This window comes from Mirounga angustirostris, unplaced genomic scaffold (assembly GCF_029215605.1).
Source record: "Mirounga angustirostris isolate CCGP_5_RB_7025 unplaced genomic scaffold, mMirAng1.0.hap1 SCAF_6, whole genome shotgun sequence".
Lineage (NCBI taxonomy): Eukaryota > Metazoa > Chordata > Mammalia > Carnivora > Phocidae > Mirounga > Mirounga angustirostris.
This window is the reverse complement of record NW_026991714.1, coordinates 66,976,624-66,996,176: the sequence shown is the minus strand read 5'-3', so window position 1 is coordinate 66,996,176 and position 19,553 is coordinate 66,976,624. Positions and strand designations below refer to the sequence as shown.

Sequence of the window (19,553 nt, the reverse complement as noted above, 5' to 3'; positions counted from 1 at the left end):
ATGGTCCCCAACTTAAGATGCTTGGACATTTGGGGTTTTGGGGGGTTTTTTTTTTTAAAGATTTATTTCTTTATTTGACAGAGAGACAGCGAGAGAGGGAACACAAGCAGGGGGAGTGGGAAAGAGAGAAGCAGGCTTCCCGTGGAGCAGGGAGCCCGACGCAGGGCTCGATCCCAGGACCCTGGGACCATGAGCTGAGCCGAAGCCAGTCACTTAACCAACTGAGCCCCCCAGGCGCCCCTGGACTTCTGTTTTTTGACTTTTGGTACTGCAACAGCAATATAAATTCAGTAGAAATTGTACGATGAATTTGAATTTTGATCTTTTCTCGGGCTAGTGAGATGCAGACAACACTCTCATTACGCTGGCCACAAAGTAATTTCTATACCCAGTGAGGGGCTTGAACTCACAACCCCAAGATCAAGAGTCGGGTGCTCTACCGACTGAGCCGGCCACACACCCATGATAATCTCAATTTATGATATTTTCAACTGACAGTGGGTTTATTAGGGGCATAACCCCACCGTAAGTTGAGGAAGATCTTTATATTCTTGTTGTATATTCTTCTTATTTGTTGCATGGGGGTGGGCAGAGGGAGAGGGAGAATCCCAAGCAGGCTCCACACCCAGCACAGAGCCCAACATGGGGCTTGATCTCACAACCCCCCGAGATCATGACCTGAGCTGAAATCAAGAGTCGGATGCTTAACCAACTGAGCCACCCAGGTGCCCTAAGATCTGTATATTCTTAATGCCAAACCACCGTTAAGAGTCTCATGGACATTCCCTGAATGTGGATGTGTTTTGGGAATTTTCAGTATCTCTCTTCAAACTGGCTGCAAGTAAATATCCAACTTTTTAATAAGTCTTTTTAAAAAATGAATTATAGCAATAAGAGTGAACTAAAATACTGTTTTCTACCTCATTCAATAATGATGTTTACAGTAAAGATGTCTTTAGATGTTTTGGCTGTTCTAGAGGGATCCTCTTTAGCAAACCTGTCACCTTTTACCATTTCATAATATTTAGCAAACCTGTCACTTTTTACCATTTTCATAATTATTTGTGAGAAATACCTTCTGACTTCACTGTTTCTAAATGTGTATTTTTATTTCAGGCCCGTGTGGTTCTCAAATATAGGCATTCTGATGGGAGTTTGTGTATTAAAGTAACAGATGATTTAGTTGTAAGTATACATTTTTATTTGTTGCATACTTCTAGATCTGTTTGAGTTAATCATTTGTTCAAAATTATTTACATAGAATTTATGCAGATTGCGTATTAGGATGCTAATTTTGCATTTCATTCCAAAGTCAAAAACCTCATTCTAGAGCTACTTTTATAGACTCGTGGGGAAATAACTTATTTCACCAATGTAGTATGTCAGGTATAATTTAGTAATTACTTTAGACCTTAAGCAAAAAGAGCGTAGAGACAAAAACTGGATATGAGGGGATAGAGGTCTCCTTATGAGCGTGTGGGAAGGAAATGATGGTGTTTGAACACAAATTATAGGCTTTATGGCTCCCCCCTTCCCCTCCCTGCTCAGTCTTGTTAGTTCCGCACACCCCATTACTTCTGGGACCTGATCTCCACGTGCGGTCGTCCACTGGACTACTTTCGTGGTGAGCCCAGCAGCATCCCCTCACTTCCAGACCTGATGGTCTCATCATTTCACATTTTCCTGGACCTCCTGGCTGTTTCTGATACAGAAAACCACTCTGGTGGAAACTATTTTGGCATCTGTGGCTCCATTTTATCTTCTTTTTCTGTGTTTCTGTCTTACTGCTCTTTGCTAATAAATATTGGTTTCTTCAGGATTCTGTCCTGGGTCTTTTCATACTGCTTCTGGAGCAGTCCTTTCAGCCACAGTGCCTGGGACTGCTGGAATCTAGGTCTGTCTCCACATTTGTACATTTAGGTCACATTTTTCTTCTGACTTCCTGACTAGCTCTCCTTACCTCGGTGCTCCTCAAAATTAGCCCGTCTGGAATGGAACTCCTCATCTCTTCTCAAACTGCCACTCCTGTTTCCTAGCACGTTAGGGTCCTTCCTTTCCCGTTCTCATGACCACTGGCCCCTCACTTGAAGAGCTTATATTTGATCCTCTGACATGCTCCATGTGCTTTCCCAGGCATTTGGGAATTACTGGCTCAAGCACCCTCGTCTCATTTCCTGTCATGAGTGCTCTGTCTCTGCTGTGCTTCCCCCGAGTTTAGGGTGTTGTCCTCGCTTGGCTGGACTGCTAGACTAGGCTCCCCAATGTGGCCCTGCTTCCAGTTCATCCTTTAGTTGTCCAGAGAGATTTCGAAAAATACAGGGTTTGGTCCTTACGACCCTGCTTAAAAACCTTAGTGGCTCCTCGTCACTGATAATGTAACATGGCCTCACGTGCCCTCCACCCTGTCTTTTCTGTGTTATGGAGGGGCTCCTGTGACGTCGCGGGCTGTCTTAGGCCTCTGTGCCTCTGGATGGCCTCTTTCCACCTTTGGGGCATTGAATCCCACCGCCGCCCCAGTCTGGCGAGATGGGTGCTTGTCTTTCAAAACCCAGCTAAAAGGATTGTTTCATCTCTTGCTTTTCTTTTTGGCTCTTTTTGTGCTGTATCACAATTGTTTTATCATGTTTCTTGTCGTAGTAGATTGTGAGCTTCAAGGCAGTAGAGAGCAGTAAAGTTCTTACCTGTATTTCCAGTGACTAGCATGGTGTCCTGGCCCGGAGGGTACATAGTAAACAGGTTTTTCATAGATTAATTCTTTAAAAAATTTCAGAGTGACTAAAAATCACTTTTTGTCTTAGCTTGTATATATTTGTGCTCGAGGTTCCATTGTGAGGCGTGAATTCAGACTTTGATTACCATGTCTTCCAGGAACCAGTTAAGTTTGAAGTAACTGAAAATGTGAAAAACGGTGTAGTGTGTTAGACTTAGAGTCAAGAGATCTGAATCCGAGTTCAGCCATTTACCAACGTCTCAGCCTTAGAAAAGTTCGGACCAGTAGATTGGCTTTCTCTGGGCCTCCGTTACCTTGTCTGTGAAGTGCCGTGGTGGCTGCCCGCTGCCCTGACCGGGGTGTGGGGCGTAAACCACACACACCTGCCCTGGAGCCGGCCTCCCAGCGCATCCACACGTGTGCTTGAGTCGGGGCGTCCCCGTGACAGTCTCTCTGCTGTGATGGGCACAGAGCGGGGAGGTATATCCGCTGAAGCCAAGTGGGCATGTCCTGTTTTTAAGATAGGAAAAAACGCACAGCTGATTTTAGAACAAAAGTCTCTACCTCAAAATGATGACTTTTTGCCTCTGGTAATGATGAAACGTAATTAAGGATATGCGGATGGCAACAGTGGCAGGAACTTCATGTCACACTGATGATTCCTGTGACAAGATCGAAAAATGAAAAACACCTTCTGTGTTCTTTCTTAAAACTACTGAGAATTAGCCATATTTGGAAGGGGCCAAAGACACAGTCAAACCCGTCCTCCTAAATTGTAAATGTATGAATCAACTCCAACAGAAAAAAATCTGTTTTCTAATGACTTTTTTAAAAGGTGTGTACACTTCCCTTGCTAATTCATTTTAATAGTAATTCCTTCAGGAACTCAGTCTTAGGCTACATTTATTATTATCACCGTGTCTTTGACTTTTTTATAATCCCATTTATGCATCATTTTTTTCTGATCCCATGACTGATTTGTAATATTTTCTATGACTCTGAAATCTTTTCTGTCAAACTGTAGTGACAGGGTAGACAGATCCTCCCACAGTACGTGTAGTGAAATTGAAACATTGGGGATTATTGTGGCCTCTTTACAAGACTGTTGCACAGATTTCTACAACGTGTACATAACAACATTAAGTGATAGTTGTTAAAGGCAGGATGACCAGTCGGGGTGATAAGATTGAACTATAGGTTACTTAAGTTGATGACTATTATTGCAGGATCATTCGTTCCCTTTAAGACTCGTGTGAACCTTTAAAATGGGCTACAGAAAAATGGACCTTTTGTTACAAAATGAGGGAAAGAACTGCCAGCCTAAATTTGGTATTTTTGAAGACTCTAGAACAAAGGGTTTTTGAGAAACCATAAGCGGATCTGAAGTATACATCTAATGAAAAATTTAACTTATAGCAAGGAAGAATTTGGTTTGGGCTAAAAATTATGAATACCTTCAAAAAATCAAGGTTGGTCAGATTGATCTGGTTTAATTTAGACCGTGACCAGCTGTGAGCAAGGGATGGTGGATTTTTTTTCTTAAGGTATCATTACTACCCCCTCCCCATCTCCCAATTTCACAAGGAAGGAAAGCAATCCTAATATTGCTGTGCTTCTCCAGTATAACTAACTCATGACCAGATCCCAGGGAGAAAATAATCTGATTCCAAGCCTGGAGTTCTCATCAGACCCCACAGCAGGATTAGCATATTACTTAATTGGTCATTTTTGAGGAGCTTCTGTTAGATTTCATTTAGCTTTTTGCTTACAGCAGTGGAGTTGGAAATACTATAAGATACTAAAGGAACGTAATTGCTGGGGGCTTAGAAACTTGACTGTAACTGCCTTAGTTTGACCCCCGGAAGGAATAGAGCAAAACGTGGTGGGAAAGACTCATATTTGTACCCAATCCTCCATTTGCTACGTTGTTGATAATCTGGTTTTACGTAGTTAATGTGTACTTTTAAAATTTCTGACAGTGTTTGGTGTATAGAACAGACCAAGCCCAAGACGTAAAGAAGATTGAGAAATTCCACAGTCAACTAATGCGACTTATGGTAGCCAAGGAATCCCGCAGTGTTGCCATGGAAACGGACTAAATGGTTTGAATTGAAGATCTGTCCTGTTCTTACGAAGTAAATCTCTTTTGAATCTGAAAAAGTGTTGGGAAAGAAAATAGTTTATATAACCAAATGGGCTCTTCAGAAGTGGGGAGATCATTTTTTGTACTTTGTGTTTTAATGTTTAATTTAAAGAGCTAGGAATGTAAAATGCTTTCAGGTAGAAAACCTTTATTTATTTTTGAAAATTGAACAAATGCATCTATGTTGGGAAACCTTTTGCAGGTTGATATGGGGCAAAATACATAATTATTCTATGGTAAGTTTGTATCAGTAATTTGAAAAAGGCAATTCTTCCTTAAATTTAGTTAATTTGTCTTTAAAAGAAAATTAGATGTAACCATTTTGCTGGATTGATATATTTCTTTTGTAGATAAAATTTGTGCTGTTGCTGACCAACGAACAAAATACAGTAACTGGAATTGCCTGTGCACAGCAGTGTACCTGACTATGTATAATATAGTAGTGTAGTCTCAGTTATTTTTAAAAGTAATCATGGAGGGGTGCCTGGGTGGCTCAGTCGTTAAGCGTCTGCCTTCGGCTCAGGTCATGATCTCAGGGTCCTGGGATCGAGCCCCACATCGGGCTCCCTGCTCGGCGGGAAGCCTGCTTCTCCCTCTCCCACTCCCCCTGCTTGTGTTCCCTCTCTCGCTGTGCCTCTCTCTGTCAAATAAATAAATAAAATCTTTAAAAAAAAAAAAAAAAGTAATCATGGAAACAAGTATGCTTTACTTTACCTAAAACTTTCCAAATTTAAACTATTTTTGAATGTAAGGGATTTGTAGTATCATTAGCTTGTTGAGCAGAGACTTGCTTTGATTCTCGTTTTCAGTGCTCAGAAACCAGCTGTGGTTACTTTAAGTGCATGAACAGAATGATCACTAGTGGCCTGAGGCCACCATATTACACAGGTATTTGCCACAGATTTCCCCTCCGTCTTTTCTCAGGAGGGCTAAAGATTATTCAGACTGTTAAATCTTCGCATATGTCTGTGCCACCCCTGCCTGTTTCTCTCTGTATTTAACCAAGGTGTTAAGCGTGACTGTCACAACTGTTATGTTTTCCATTAGGCCAGAGGGATATCATTTGATATTTATCATATTATTGTAACCTGAATTTTACCACCTAAATGTAATGTTCACATGTTGCTACCTACATTAAAATATTTTTTGGTTAGGAATTTGTTGTGTTGAGCAACATTTTCACATGGAAAATTCCATTAGCCATATGAATATTTGCCTGTTTCGGAGAAGTCAGTAAAATATTATATGAATATATATTGTTTTTCTTGAAGTTTTTAACTTCTCAAGAATTACTGATTTCTTGACTGGGATATACTGTATTCATTTAGTCTAAAATGAGCCTGATGTTACTGTAAGTAAATTTTGTTTGTTGTTTTGTTTGTTGGTACTTTTTGTTACACAACTTTCTCTGAAGATGTATGTTGATGGCAAGGTGGTTTTCTTGATTAAGAAAAGTAACATCAAATAGTAAAGGGTATTTAGGGTTTGAGGTTCCCTTCCCAATCTGTGGGATCACTGGAGGATTTTTTGGCCTTTTTCTTTCTCATTTACACCTCTGCTTTTTAACACTACTTTATAAAAATAACCTAGAGGGGAGTGACGGATTCAGGTTCGCTGGTCCTTGTGGCTTATAGCGGAGAGTGGAGAGCAGCGGTTACAAGGCCAGTGGCCTGGGTTGCAGTCTTGGCTCCACTGCTTCCTAACTCCGTGGCCTTAGGGTACTTCCCTGCGCACCTGTTTCCTTTTCTGGAAATGGGGCCGACAACAGTACTCCTAGGACTTGAGGAGGGTCAAATGGTAGAACCTATTGTAAGCCCTTAGCACGGTGCTTGGAACATAGTAAAGCTCAATAAATGGGAGCTGCTAGCCACAGTAGCTGTATTTTTCAGGGGAAAAAGTATAGCCGGCCCTTAGTTTATTTCATAACTTTAATTGAAGGATTATTCAGAGGTAACATCTGCCTTTTCTGCCGAGAGCTGTGTCTATTATTAAATGCCATTTTTGGCAGTTGGGGAGCAAAACAAGACTGTCTCCATAGAGAATGTTCTTATGTGGGAAGAAACGGAAATCCTTAAATCTAAAACTTCTGCTTATTTGTGTCTGCACAAAATAAAATTAACATAATTAATTGGTAAATGTATCACATTTCTTAAAGACCATATAAATAACAAAACACCAAATCATCATATATTCTGAAAATTGCAGTGCTGTATACTCCCGGTTTTTTTTTTTAATCATGAAGTGTTTCTACACGCCATAATCACACTTACCTGGGTTAATTTTTCACAAATGTAATTGTGATATATTTGATCAAACACTGCTGACTTTAAGGTAATCCACATGAAGTCACTATAGTAATTGAGATTCTAGGTATTGTTAGCAGTTAAAATAATTCCATTTTGTTCTAAGGACCCACTCTCCTTGGAGCACAGAGTTCATTAAACATTGTTATTAGGCTGCATATGTTCTCTGCTTACATAAAGGGTTGGATTCTCCCTCTTGGGGTTCCTAGTCTGCCAACTTTCTGTCTTAAAAATATAAAATCTCGGGGCACCCAGGTGGCTCAGTTGGTTAAGCGTCCCACACTTGATTTCAGCTCAGGTCATGATCTCGGTCATCAGATCAAGCCCTGCGTCAGGCTCCGTGCTGAGCAGGGAGCCTTCTTAAGATCTCTCCCTCTCCCTGTGCCCCACTCCCCAGTTGCTTGTGCTGTCTCTCTTAAAAAAAAAAAAAAGTGTGTGTGTGTGTGTGTGTGTGTATATATATATATATGAAGTCTCTTTCTCAGGCACAGCTTTAAGTCCTTGATTAGAGGTTGTTGACAGCATTTTATAGCTGATACCTTCTGTTACCCTTAGAAAAATCTAACAGTAACAATTGTATGATGGTAGTAGTCTTCAAAGTATTCTAAAACTAATTCAAAATGAGTGAAATGTGAAATTAATTGCCCAAGAACAATAAGAGGTCCTGTCCTTTTTCCCTACTGAAAATAAAACTGAAAACCAAAGCCCTACATTTATTGCCTCCTACTGTTCATCTTAGTCAAATAAATAAATAGTGTGTATGTGTTTTTTTAAGATTTTATTTATTTATTTGACACAGAGACAGCGAGAGAGGGAACAAGCAGGGGGAGCGGGAAAGGGAGAAGCAGACTTCCCGCCGAGCAGGGAGCCCGGATGCGGGGCTCGATCCCAGGACCCTGAGATTATGACCTGAGCCAAAGGCAATCACTTAACCAACTGAGCCACTCAGGCGTCCCTAAATAAATTGTTAAAAATGCCTTGTGGTAATGGCAATATCACCATATTTAGGGTTATTTCTCTTTAAACAACAGGGAAAATGTTCCTTTAGGACTGCAGTCATGTGAGAAGAAAGTCAAATAATCATGTGAGAAGAAAGTCAAAATAATTTCGTTCCCTCTTTCTTATATTAAAAGCACTAGTAGGGGAGCCCCTGGCTGGCTCAGTTGGAGAAGTGTGGCTCTTGGATTTCAGAGTCCTGAGTTTGAGGCCCACAGTGGGGGTAGAGAATATACATTAAAATCACTGGTTGGATTGGTTCCAGATAAGGTAGAGCCAGATACAGCTGTGAGTGTGTGGAGCTCCAAAAGAAAACAGCAGGTGGATTAGGGAAGAAGTTGAGAATTTGAAGTACCAATGAACCCATGAGGAGTCCACCATTTTCCCCTCTGATACACGCCATCGTGAACTCAGCACATTGGAAAGCTGGAAGGGAGTACTGGGGCACAGACAGGCACAAGCCCTCTCAGTCTGGCTCAAGGAGTACAAGGGCCACTTCTAATATACCCAAGAGAGTGTAGAAACCCTTTGTGTTTTCTTTATTCTTCTGTATTCTCTTACCCCAGCAATCCCATGATGGTGACAGCATCCACTACTGGCAGTTAGAGCCTGCAGGAGCCAAAACTTGGGGAGATGATCCTCTCCCATACAGCTTTGTCTCCCAAGAGGGTAGAACCAATCCCCATTGCACTTTTCTCTCTGCCCTCCGTCCACTTGGCCCTGGATGCAGACACAGTGGCAAAAGTAGTCTTCTGGCCAGAGAACTAGAAATAGAAGGAACCAGAAAGTACCAAAGAGATCACAGAGAGGAAGGAATTCAGACAGGGACCTCATCAAGTTGTTGATGAACCCCTGGGTCCATTGCCAAGCTGTACGTATGTGTGGATCTGATCCTTTTCAGCAGACCAAAGACTCTAAAGAGACCACCACCCAAATCCCAGAACGGCACCCAGGAGGCATTCACATGCAGTAGATCCAAAAAACACTACAATGGTTTGGAAAGTTGAACTGCCATCCCAAACTGCCTTCTGAAGGTGTCAGTTTAGCTTTCAAAACCTTTGCCTGATCTTACACACCTGAAACTCATGCAATATTTTATGTCCATTTTGCCAGAATTTTATTTATTTATTTTTTTTAAAGATTTATTTATTTGAGAGAGCAAGAATGAGAGTACATGAGAGGGGGGAGGGTCAGAGGGAGAAGCAGGCTCCTCGCTGAGCAGGGAGCCCGATGCGGGACTCGATCCCGGGACTCCAGGATCATGACCTGAGCCAAAGGCAGCCGTTTAACCAACTGAGCCACCCAGGCGCCCCTTTGCCAGAATTTTAAAAACATAATAAAACCTTTGCCTGCAACCTAACCAGGTTGACTGCCTGCTAACATAAAAACTCAGTATTTTCTGTGGGATTTGAACAAGAGTTGGAGTTTAATGACAATGTTCAAAATGTCAAGGATACAATCCAGAATTACCTGGCACACCAGGAAATGGGGAAAATCTCAACTAGAAAAAGACAGGAGATCCCAGTACTGAGATACCAGATGTTGGAATTATCTGACAAAGACATTAAAGCAACTATTATAAAAGTGCTCCAGCAAATGATCAAGAATGCTCTTGTAGCCAGTGGGGGAAAAAATTTATGCAAGGAAATATATATGAAAAGAACGAAATTTTAGAACTGAAATACACAGTAACCAAAATTAAAAACTCCCTGAATAGTCTAGCATAATGGAGGAAACAGTGAACTTGAAGATAAACCAAGAGAATTTAATCTGAATACCAGAGAAAAAGATTGGGAAACAAAGCAAAACCATGAGCAGAGCTTCAGAGATCTGCAGGACAGTAATAAAAGGTCTAACATTTGTGCCATCAGAATCCCAGAAGGAGAGGAGAAAGCATGATGCTGGGAAAAAATATTTGAAGAAATACTGGCTAGAAACTTCCCAATTTGGTGAAAAACTTAAACCTATGGATTCAGGAAACTCCTAGATACCCACACCTAATGCAATTGTAGTGAAAACTGAACAATACACTTGAAAGCAGCCAGTGAAAAACAACACACATTATGGGAAATAATGATTTGGATGACTGGATCTCTCATCAGAAAGGGAAGCTGGAAGGAAGGAGCACAACATTTCTAAAATGCTAAAACGAAAGAACTGACAACCCAGAATTCTATATCCAGTGAAAATATCCTTCAGGCACTAAATGAAAAGTCACTCTTGGATGAAGAAAAACAAAGAACTCTGGTGCCTGGGTGGCTCAGTTGTTAAGCGTCTGCCTTCGGCTCAGATCATGATCCCAGAGTCCTGGGATCCAGTCCCACATCGGGCTCCCTCCTCAGCGGGAAGCCTGCTCTCCCTCTCCCAACCCGCTGCTTGTATTCCTGCTCTCGCTATCTCTGTCTCTGTCAAATAAAGTCTTTAAAAAGAAAAAGAAAACTCATTCCTAGCAGACCTGGTCTAAAACAAACCACTAAAGGAAATTCCTCAGACCGAGAAAAGATGATGCCATTAAGAAAAATGGAAACATTCAGGAAAGAAGGAAGAGCAACAGAAATAGTCATGATTTGGGTTAAAAGAATTAAACGATTCTCTTGAGTTCTTAAAATACGTTTGATGATAGAAATAAAGTATGACATTGATGGTGTTTTCACTGATGGAATACGTAAGACATCAGTAACAAAGGAGGGGGATTATGGAACCTGTATGATAGTAAAGTTTCTACAGTTTACTCAAAGTAGTGAAATCTTGATTCCAAGTAGACTGAAAAACTAAATGTGTATTCTCATCTCTCAAGCAACCACCAAAAGAACTGCAAATAGTTCTTTTAGTAGATAGATAAATGAAATACTGAAAAAAAATTAAATGACCCCAAAAAGGCAAGAAAGGGGTATCAGGAACAACAACAACAAAACAGGAAAGAAACCCAAAACAATAAAATGGTAGACCTAAATGCAAACATATTAATACTTACATTAAATGCCAATAGTCTTAAGCACACAGAAATTGTCAAAAAAAACCCAAAAACTAGAACCAAATATATTCTAACAGTTTTGTTATAAAAGATATAAATCAGGATTGGTCAAATGAAGAGACATAGGATAAGGTCTGGGAAGATAAAAAAATGTAAAGGTTCCATGTCCTTAGGACAAATTACCTTTCTAATGCATTCATGAATGATTACCAACCAGGGACACTGGCCCAAGCTTTGGCTGTCCTTTATGTTCCGTTACATAGGAAAGATTGAATTGCTGGCCATGCACTGGAGCTCAATCTCCAGCCACCCTTCCCCTTCCCAGAGGATGGGCTAAAACCCTCCTTAAAGCCCCAACCCTCTAATCACATGGTTGGTCTTTCTGGCATGGCTAGCCCCGTTCCTGAATTACCTCATTAGCATAAACTCAGAGATGGTTCCAGGGACCCACCATGAATAACAAAGGTACTTCTATCACTCAGGAGATGTCAAAGATTTAGAGATTTGTTCCCAGGAACCCTGGTTTCCTGGAACAAAGACCAGAAAAATTCTTTAAAATAATTCTCTTAGCAGTAGAACTAATAAATAGAAAGGTAGCAAGGATGTAGAACTGAACAATGCCATCAACCAACTGGACCTAATTGACATTTATAAAACACTCCATCCAACAGCATAATACACATGAGTTTCTGTGTATATGGAACATTCACTGATGTCATACAGGAGACTGACCAGTGCAGTAAGGCAAGAAAAAGAAAGAAAAGGCATCCTAATTGAAGAGGACGAAATAACTATTTGTAGACCACCTGATTGCCTACATGAGAATCCTATGGAATCTACAAAACCACTGAAACTAATAAGCTTGCTGGTTACAAGATTAATATATATAATATATACAACTTTATTTCTATGTACTTGCAACAAACATGGAAATTAAATTGACAAATGCATTCTTAATATCAAAAGATACTGAAAGCTACAAAACATTTCTGAGAGAAATTAAGACGTAAGTGAGACATCTATCTTATTCACAGGTCAGAAGAATCAGTATTATTAAAATGTCATTTTCCCTCAAATTGTTGTATAGATTCAGTGTATCCCCAGTTAAAATCCCAGCAGGCTTTTTTTGTAGAAATTGATATTCTGATTCTGAAATTCACATGGGAAAGCGAAAGACCAGGCAAGAATAGCTAAAACATCTTTGCAAAAGATGAGCTAAAGTGCAGAGCTAAAACCACCTTCTTTCATGCCTTGCAAAACTACAGTTCTTTAAGACCGCACCAACATAAACAAGAAATCAGTGGAACAGAATAGAGTCCAGAAACAGACCCACACATATATGGATAACTGTTAATTTACAAAGATGTAAAAGCAAGTCATGGAGAAAGGACAGTCTATTTAACAAATGATGCTGGGATGATTCGATATCCCTATGTTTAAAAAATTCAAACTACCTTGCACCATGTACAAATATTAAAGATGAAGCATGGATCTAAATATAAAACCACAAAACTTTTTTAAAAAAGATTATTTTAGAGAGAGTGGGTGGGGAGGGGCAAAGGGAGAAGGAGAGAGAATCCAAGCAGACTTCCTGCTAAGCTCAGAGCCAGATGCCGGGCTCCATCCCAGGACCCCGAGATCATGACCCGAGCCGAAATCAAGAGTCAGACACTTAACCAACTAAGCCACACAGGCTCCCCTACTTATAGAAGAAAAGAGGAGAGAATCGTTGTGACCTTGGTTTGGCAAAGATTTCTTAATCTGTATGCAATCTATAAAAAAAATTGGACTTCAGAATTAAAATCTTCTGTTCTTCCAGAGACACTGTTAAGACAATGACAAGCCACATACCAAAGAAATTATTTGTAAAGCTACATATATATATATATATGTAATACATATATCTGAACCCTCAAAACTCAATAAACCCCCACCCCAAAAAGAGCACACAAAAGACACTTCACTGAAGAAGATGTACACGTGGCCAATAAGCACATGAAAAGATGTTCAACATTATTAGTTGTTAAGGAGATGCAATTTAAAATCATGAGCTACTACTACGCACCTATTAGAATGGCTAAAACTTAAAAGCTTGAGTGTACCAAGAGCTGACAGGGACAGAGAGCAACTAGAACTCTCACACCGCTGGTAGGAATGTAAATTGGTACAGCCGTTTGGAAAACGGCAGGTTCTTTAAAAAATTATGCATACATCTACCGTCCACACAAAGACTTGCACATGAATTTTTTTTAAAAGATACTATTTTTAGGGCACCTGGGTGGCTCAGTCGGTTAAGCAGATGCCTTTGGCTCAGGTCATGATCCCAGGGTTCTGGGATCAAGTCCCGCATCGGGCTCCCTGCTCAGTGGGGAGTCTGCTTCTCCCTCTGCCTCTCCTCCCCCGCTCGTGCTCTCTCATATGCACTCTCTCAAATAAAAAAAAAATTTTAAGCAATCTGTACACCCAACCTGGGGCTTGAACTCACAACCCTGAGATCAAGAGTTGCACGCTCCACTGAATGAGCCATTCAGGCACCCCAACTTGTACATGAATGTTCATAGTGGCTTTATTTGTTAATAACCCCAAACTGGGAACAACCCAAAAGTCCATCAATAAGTCCAGTTTTTGGATAAACAAATTGTGGTATATTCATACATAGCAATACTACTCAGCAAGGAAAAGGAGAAATAATTACCAATACCCACAACAAAGTGGATGAACCTCAAACTATGCTGAGTCAAAGGAGCCGGGTCTATGAGTACCTACTGAATGATTTAACGTAGGCAAATTTCCAGCTGCAAAAACTGCAAAATATAGTGACTGCAGGCAGCTGGGTGCTTTCCTTGGGGACAAGGGCCTGTACACAGAAGGGACTGCAGTGAGACGAGGAAGCCACGAGTTCGCTGGCTTAGAACAACAGGAATGTTTTCTCTTAGAGGATCAGAAGTCCGGAAAGGGTCTTCAAGAGCTGAAGTGAAGGTGTCACTAGGGTTTGTTCCTTCCCAGCCTCCAGGGGAAAAATCCGTTTCTCTGCCTTTGCCAGTCCCCCCGGGGGCTGTCCTCCTTCCCTGGCTCATGGCTCCACATTACATCACCTTCCCACCCTGTTTCTGCCCCGTCACCTCTGCCTCCTCTGACCTCCTTGCCCCCTCTTGTAAAGACCCTTGGGACTACATTCAGTGTCCACCCACCTAGCCCAGGATCATGTCTCCATGCCGACCATATCTGCAAAGTCGCTTTTGCCACATAAGTCAGCAAATTCACAGGCTCTGGGGGTTAGGGCATGGGTATCCTTGGGGGAGCCATTACTCAGCCTGCTACAGATAAGCTTTTGTCAGACACAAGTTTCAGATTTGGATGATAGCCACTCACTGTCCTACTCCGTTCCTTTACGATCGGGTCTGACATCTCTCTTCTTGGCATCGGTGCACACACGACTCACGAGTAGTGGGGAGCCGAAGCCCGTGAGGTCACCCTGGGCCAATGAGGGATGGGAGCTCTCACTCCCACTTTTCATCCCCTGGGTGGACAGCTCTGAGACTCATTTTAGAAAGCTCAGAAGGTTCCACAGAAGCAAGCACCAGCTGTCCAGAGCAGTGGCCAAGTCGAAAACACATCCTCATGGGGCGCCTTGGAGGCTCAGTCGGTTGAGCGTTCGACTCTTGATTTTCGCTCAGGTCATGATCTCAGTGTTGTGGGATTGAACCCCGCATCAGACTCTGCATATAGCAGGGAGTCTGCTTGAGATTCTCTCTTTCCCTCTCCCTCTGCATCCCCCTCCCCAAAAATGAAAAGAAAACACATCCTCATATCATCTTTTCCTCTACATTTTCACCTCCCCGCCCTCACTCCCGTCCCTCTGATGACGTCCCAAATAAGCTCCTTACGTGCAAGCCCTTGTCTTACACTCTGCTTTCAGGGGAGCCTGAATTAGAACAACAACAAAAAGCTCTTGGAAATTAAGAACACGATCGCTGAAGTGAAAATACAAAAATGTGAAGGGGGAAAAAATTACAGAAGTATCTCAGAGGGGTGCCTGGGTGACTCGGTTGTTAAGCATCTGCCTTCAGCTCAGGTCATGATCCCAGGATCCTGGGATCGAGTCCCATGTCCGGCTCCCTGCTCTGCAGGGAGCCTGCTTCTCCCTCTCGTCTGCCCCTCCCCGCTGCTCATGGGTGCACTCTCTTAAATAAATAACATCTTCCAAAAAAAAATATCTCAGAAATTGGAGCCAAGAAGGAAAAAAAAAAAAGGCAGTTCAAGATTTGAATGACAGGAATTCCCGAAAAAGGAAAATCAAGTGGAAGAAATCGTCAATAAGATGACCTAAGAAGTGTTTACAGAATTAAAGGACGTGAGTTTCCAGACTGGAAGGGCCCTCCTTGTGCCCTGTATAGAGCATGAAAGTTAACGAAGTATCAAAACCAGTGATGTTGGAATTTCAGAACTGTGTGGGCAAAGAAAAGATCCCAGAAGCTTGGAAAAAGAGGTTCTTTAAAAAGGCTCTAGCATCAGAATGGCTTTGGACTTGGGGCGCCTGGCTGGCTCATTTGGAACACTGCGACTCTTGCTCTTGGGGTCCTGAGATTACTTAAATAAATAAACTTAAAAAAAAAAAAAAAGAATGGTTTTGGACTTGTCAGCGGCAGTCCTAGAAACCTGGAGATCATGGAACCATCACACTTCTGAAGGAAAATTCTTTCCATTCTTCCATTCTGGAATGGTACATCAATTAATGGGAAACATCGAATAAACATGTTTTCCAGACACACTTAGATTATGTTTTACTGAGGTAACGATCCCCCAATCTCAGTACCTTAAAAAATTTTTAATTTTTTGCTCAAATCAGAGGGAGCTGCGCCTCCACAAGCCTGCTCCCACTCACAGTCAATGTCTTGATTCCAGGATCGAGGAGGAAAGAACAAAATCTCCCAACGGCTCTTGAAACCTCTGCTCAGATGTCATGTCGTGTTCTGTTAATCAAAACAAGTGACATGTCCAAGCCTGGCGTCAGTGACCCTGGGGAATTACATTCATCCACAGGGAGGCACTGGAGGCCAAGCAAAGGGCAGGAATCCCTGAGAACAGTAATCTACACGATGTCTCAAAACTTCACAAGAAGCAATCAGGGATGCACTCCTCTAAAACCTTAAAAGAGTGAGCCAAGGAAGAGCGAGAAGGGGGTACAGGAAGCAGACACCTAACAGGAGAGCCCCGAAAGGATCCCCAGGATGGGGGTGAAGGGGAGCCCGGCCGCGGTGGTGCCCCAGGCATGGAGCAACCAGACCAGATGAGGCAGGTCAGCAGTCTCTGGAGGCACTTAAAAAAAATGAAATCGAAGAAAATCCAACGTGAATGAATTTACTACTGAGGGGTTGGTGTTGAAGTAGGGGCTGATCCACAGGAAATTATGCAAAATTCAAAGATATTAATGTTAGGGGAAACATGTTAAACAGGAAAAGAAAATCATATTTCTATAGATTAGCGGTGAATTCCCTTCAGAACAATGAAAACAGTGAAACACTAAAATTATTTGGGGGATTTGGGGGAGGATGGGAGTCCATGGAGTGACGTCAGAGTGACGTCAGTTGGAGAAAGAGCTAATTTCCATAGCTGTTGATGTCTGAGATGCCTGAGATGTGAGTAGGAAAAAAAGAAACAAAAAAAAGAAAAAAAGAAACAAATGTAAATTTACAAATATAAAGAGAATCCACTGGAAGGGTTAAACCTGGTTTTTACTCTTTCAGGAGAACGGGGGTTGGGGGTAGAATGGGGACAAGGGCTGAAACTGCTGTTGTCTTCAACACCTCTCAGACTCAGCTGATCCTTCAAATAATTGATTAAAACACGAGGTTTAAATAAGAGCCCCCCCCAATCTGTTCAGAATGGGAACAAAATTATTTTCATAGTCAAAGAAGACATAGAAAAGATGCAGTGTCCAGTGCAAACTCATAGAGGGCCCAAGAGAGCTTTTCCTGCCTTGGAAGTTCATGTACTTGTCAGCTTTACTTCCTTCTGCTGACCTCTGATCTTCATGCACTTATATCACGCACTATATCTTGAAGCCCCGAGAGGGTACAGTCAGAGAACCCGGGACACCTGGAGAAAGTGGTCTGGAGAGTCAGTGTGAAATCATTTAGAAGAACTTTGGGGATCCGTGAGTAATAATCTATCCTTCCTCCTTTCTGTGGACACGGGGAAAATGTTTTAAAATGCAACAAATTGCATCTCTCCTCCTCTTTGCATTCTTTATAAATGTGAAATCTATAGAAAATCTAAGATCATTTTCTATTAGTAGTAACTCAGCACATAGGATATATTATATATTATTTTGTCATGCCTGATATTCCCCAACAGGTACCTTTGCAAATTATCTTGTGTATTGTACGTGGGCAAGTTTCTAGAAACTGGGAATTCTGCTTGCATCTTATTTATTGGTTGGTTCGTTGGTAGCACCATACGCTGACAGATGACTGGTAAATATACTTGACTATAAAAATGATGAGAGAACACGCAGAGATGAAACTATTCTATATAATTAATAATCTTACAAAAGTCTTTCTCTCTGGAACATTTTGTAAAATACCTATTTGGCATCCCCACCCTGATGTCCTAATGTCCCAGTGGATTTGTAATCTGTTCATCTTGCAATAATGAGTAGTGGGCGCTATGCCCTTTTGGGAATCTAATTGTCGTAAAATGCAGGCAGGGTCAGATGCAGTCAGTAAGCTCTCGATTGGTGTTTGGTAAAGTGACTTATTGGTAAGTATGGGGAGTGTCCAGATAGCAGATTAGGCAGGGCAGGAGCCCTGCGGTGAATAGGAGCGGAAGAAAAGCCTGAGGTGAGGAGAGAGAGGAAGAGCAGTTTGTGGGAAGCGATCCGAGCCTGGAATTTGCGAGAGCACAAGACATGTTCTAGAATCTACAGGAAAAAGCAATGAATCTGGAGGGTCCAATGACCTCAGAAAACAATATTTTTAAGTTAATGTTTATTTTTCTTTCTTTATTTTTAAAGATTTTATTTATTTATTTGAGAGAGAGAGAGATAGCAAGAGAGAGCAGGAGGGTGGGGAACCCAATGCAGGGCTTGATCCCAGGACCCCAAGATCATGACTAAGCCAAAGGCAGACGCTTAACCAACTGAGCCACCCGGGCGTCCCCAAGTTAATTTTTACTTTTATCCTTGCACATGCTTTTTTTTTAAATAAAATAATCAAAGCTTAAAATAAAATAGAACAGTACCCCATCATTCATTTTTTCTTATTCTACCTTCCAAGCCTTTTAGCATCTACTTCCGTATATATAAATGCAATACTTATAATGCGTATTTCCAGATTTGTCAATTTTGGACATTATCTGTTGATTTTTTTGTTTGTTTTTTTGTTTTGTTTTAAAGATTTTATTTATTTATTTGACAGATACACAGCGAGAGAGGGAACACAAGCAGGGGGAGTGGGAGAGGGAGAAGCAGGCTTCCCGCGGCGCAGGGAGCCCGATGTGGGGCTCGATCCCAGGACCCTGGGATCATGACCTGAGCCGAAGGCAGACGCTTAACGACTGAGCCACCCAGGCGCCCCTGTCTGTTGATTTTGTAGTATCTACTTCCGTATATATAAATGACATACTTATAATGCATATTTCCAGATTTGTCAATTTTGGACATTGTTGATTTTATACTAAAGACTATACTGCTCCTGCTGCATCCTCCCAATTTGGTAATAGTCGCTTTTTGTTAAATTCAATAGTTTACACAATCATGGCTACATAAACACTGCTCACTGCAGAACAAAGCAGTGCACCATGATTACATTTTCTTTCCTGAACAACTTTCTGTTTTTCTTGTAATTATTCAATTTTTCCCCTTTGCTTATTGTTCCATGCTCCTTTCTTTAGTTTTTTCCCAAATACGCCATCAGATCTGACAAGTGTTTATTCATATTATTTTCCAAAAGCTTAATTCTATTGGTTAATGTATTAAATCCATCTTTTCCCTGGAGCCCTGCCTCCCAGCGCCCTGTGTGGACAGGTTGCTCTCCTAGCCTGCTACACACTTGTCCCCTGCTGCTACCCGTCTGTATTAGGTCCCCTGCTCCTAGTGGCCATGTCTTCCTCTTTCGTAATTTACGCCCCTGTTTTGCTGGAACACATCTGCTAGTTACATCTCAGGAAATGGTACATGAGAGGTAAAAATGGTTTTTTTAGCCCTTGCATGTATTTTGTTTTATTTGTTTGTTTGTTTGTTTGTTTTTTGCATGTGTTGCATTTGCCCTCATACTTCATTTTGGAACTTTGCTGGAGATAATTTCCCTCCAACTTTTGAAGGCCTTGCATCACTGTCTTATGGCATCAGTGTGACTGCTAAGAAGACTGAGACATTCTGACTGTTGTTTGTGTTGACCTCTTTACGTTTTCGTTTTTCTCTCTAGG

The 19,553-nt window shown here is 41.5% G+C and overlaps 1 protein-coding gene across 4 annotated transcripts in view; it reads left to right on the top strand.

Annotated features, from left to right (window-relative positions):
* Positions 1-19,553, top strand: part of LOC123846334 (signal recognition particle 9 kDa protein) — a 59,637-nt gene that overhangs the window by 3,793 nt on the left and 36,291 nt on the right. The window contains exons 2-3 of one of the 4 annotated variants that reach the window (XM_045877640.3): positions 1,117-1,185; positions 4,690-6,240. The exons of the other annotated variants lie outside the window; for them this stretch is intronic. Coding sequence (XP_045733596.1) covers positions 1,117-1,185; positions 4,690-4,809 — 189 coding nt within the window. The 3' untranslated portion in view covers positions 4,810-6,240. Of the gene's footprint in view, positions 1-1,116; positions 1,186-4,689; positions 6,241-19,553 lie in introns of those variants that run through there. 4 annotated transcript variants of the gene reach the window in all.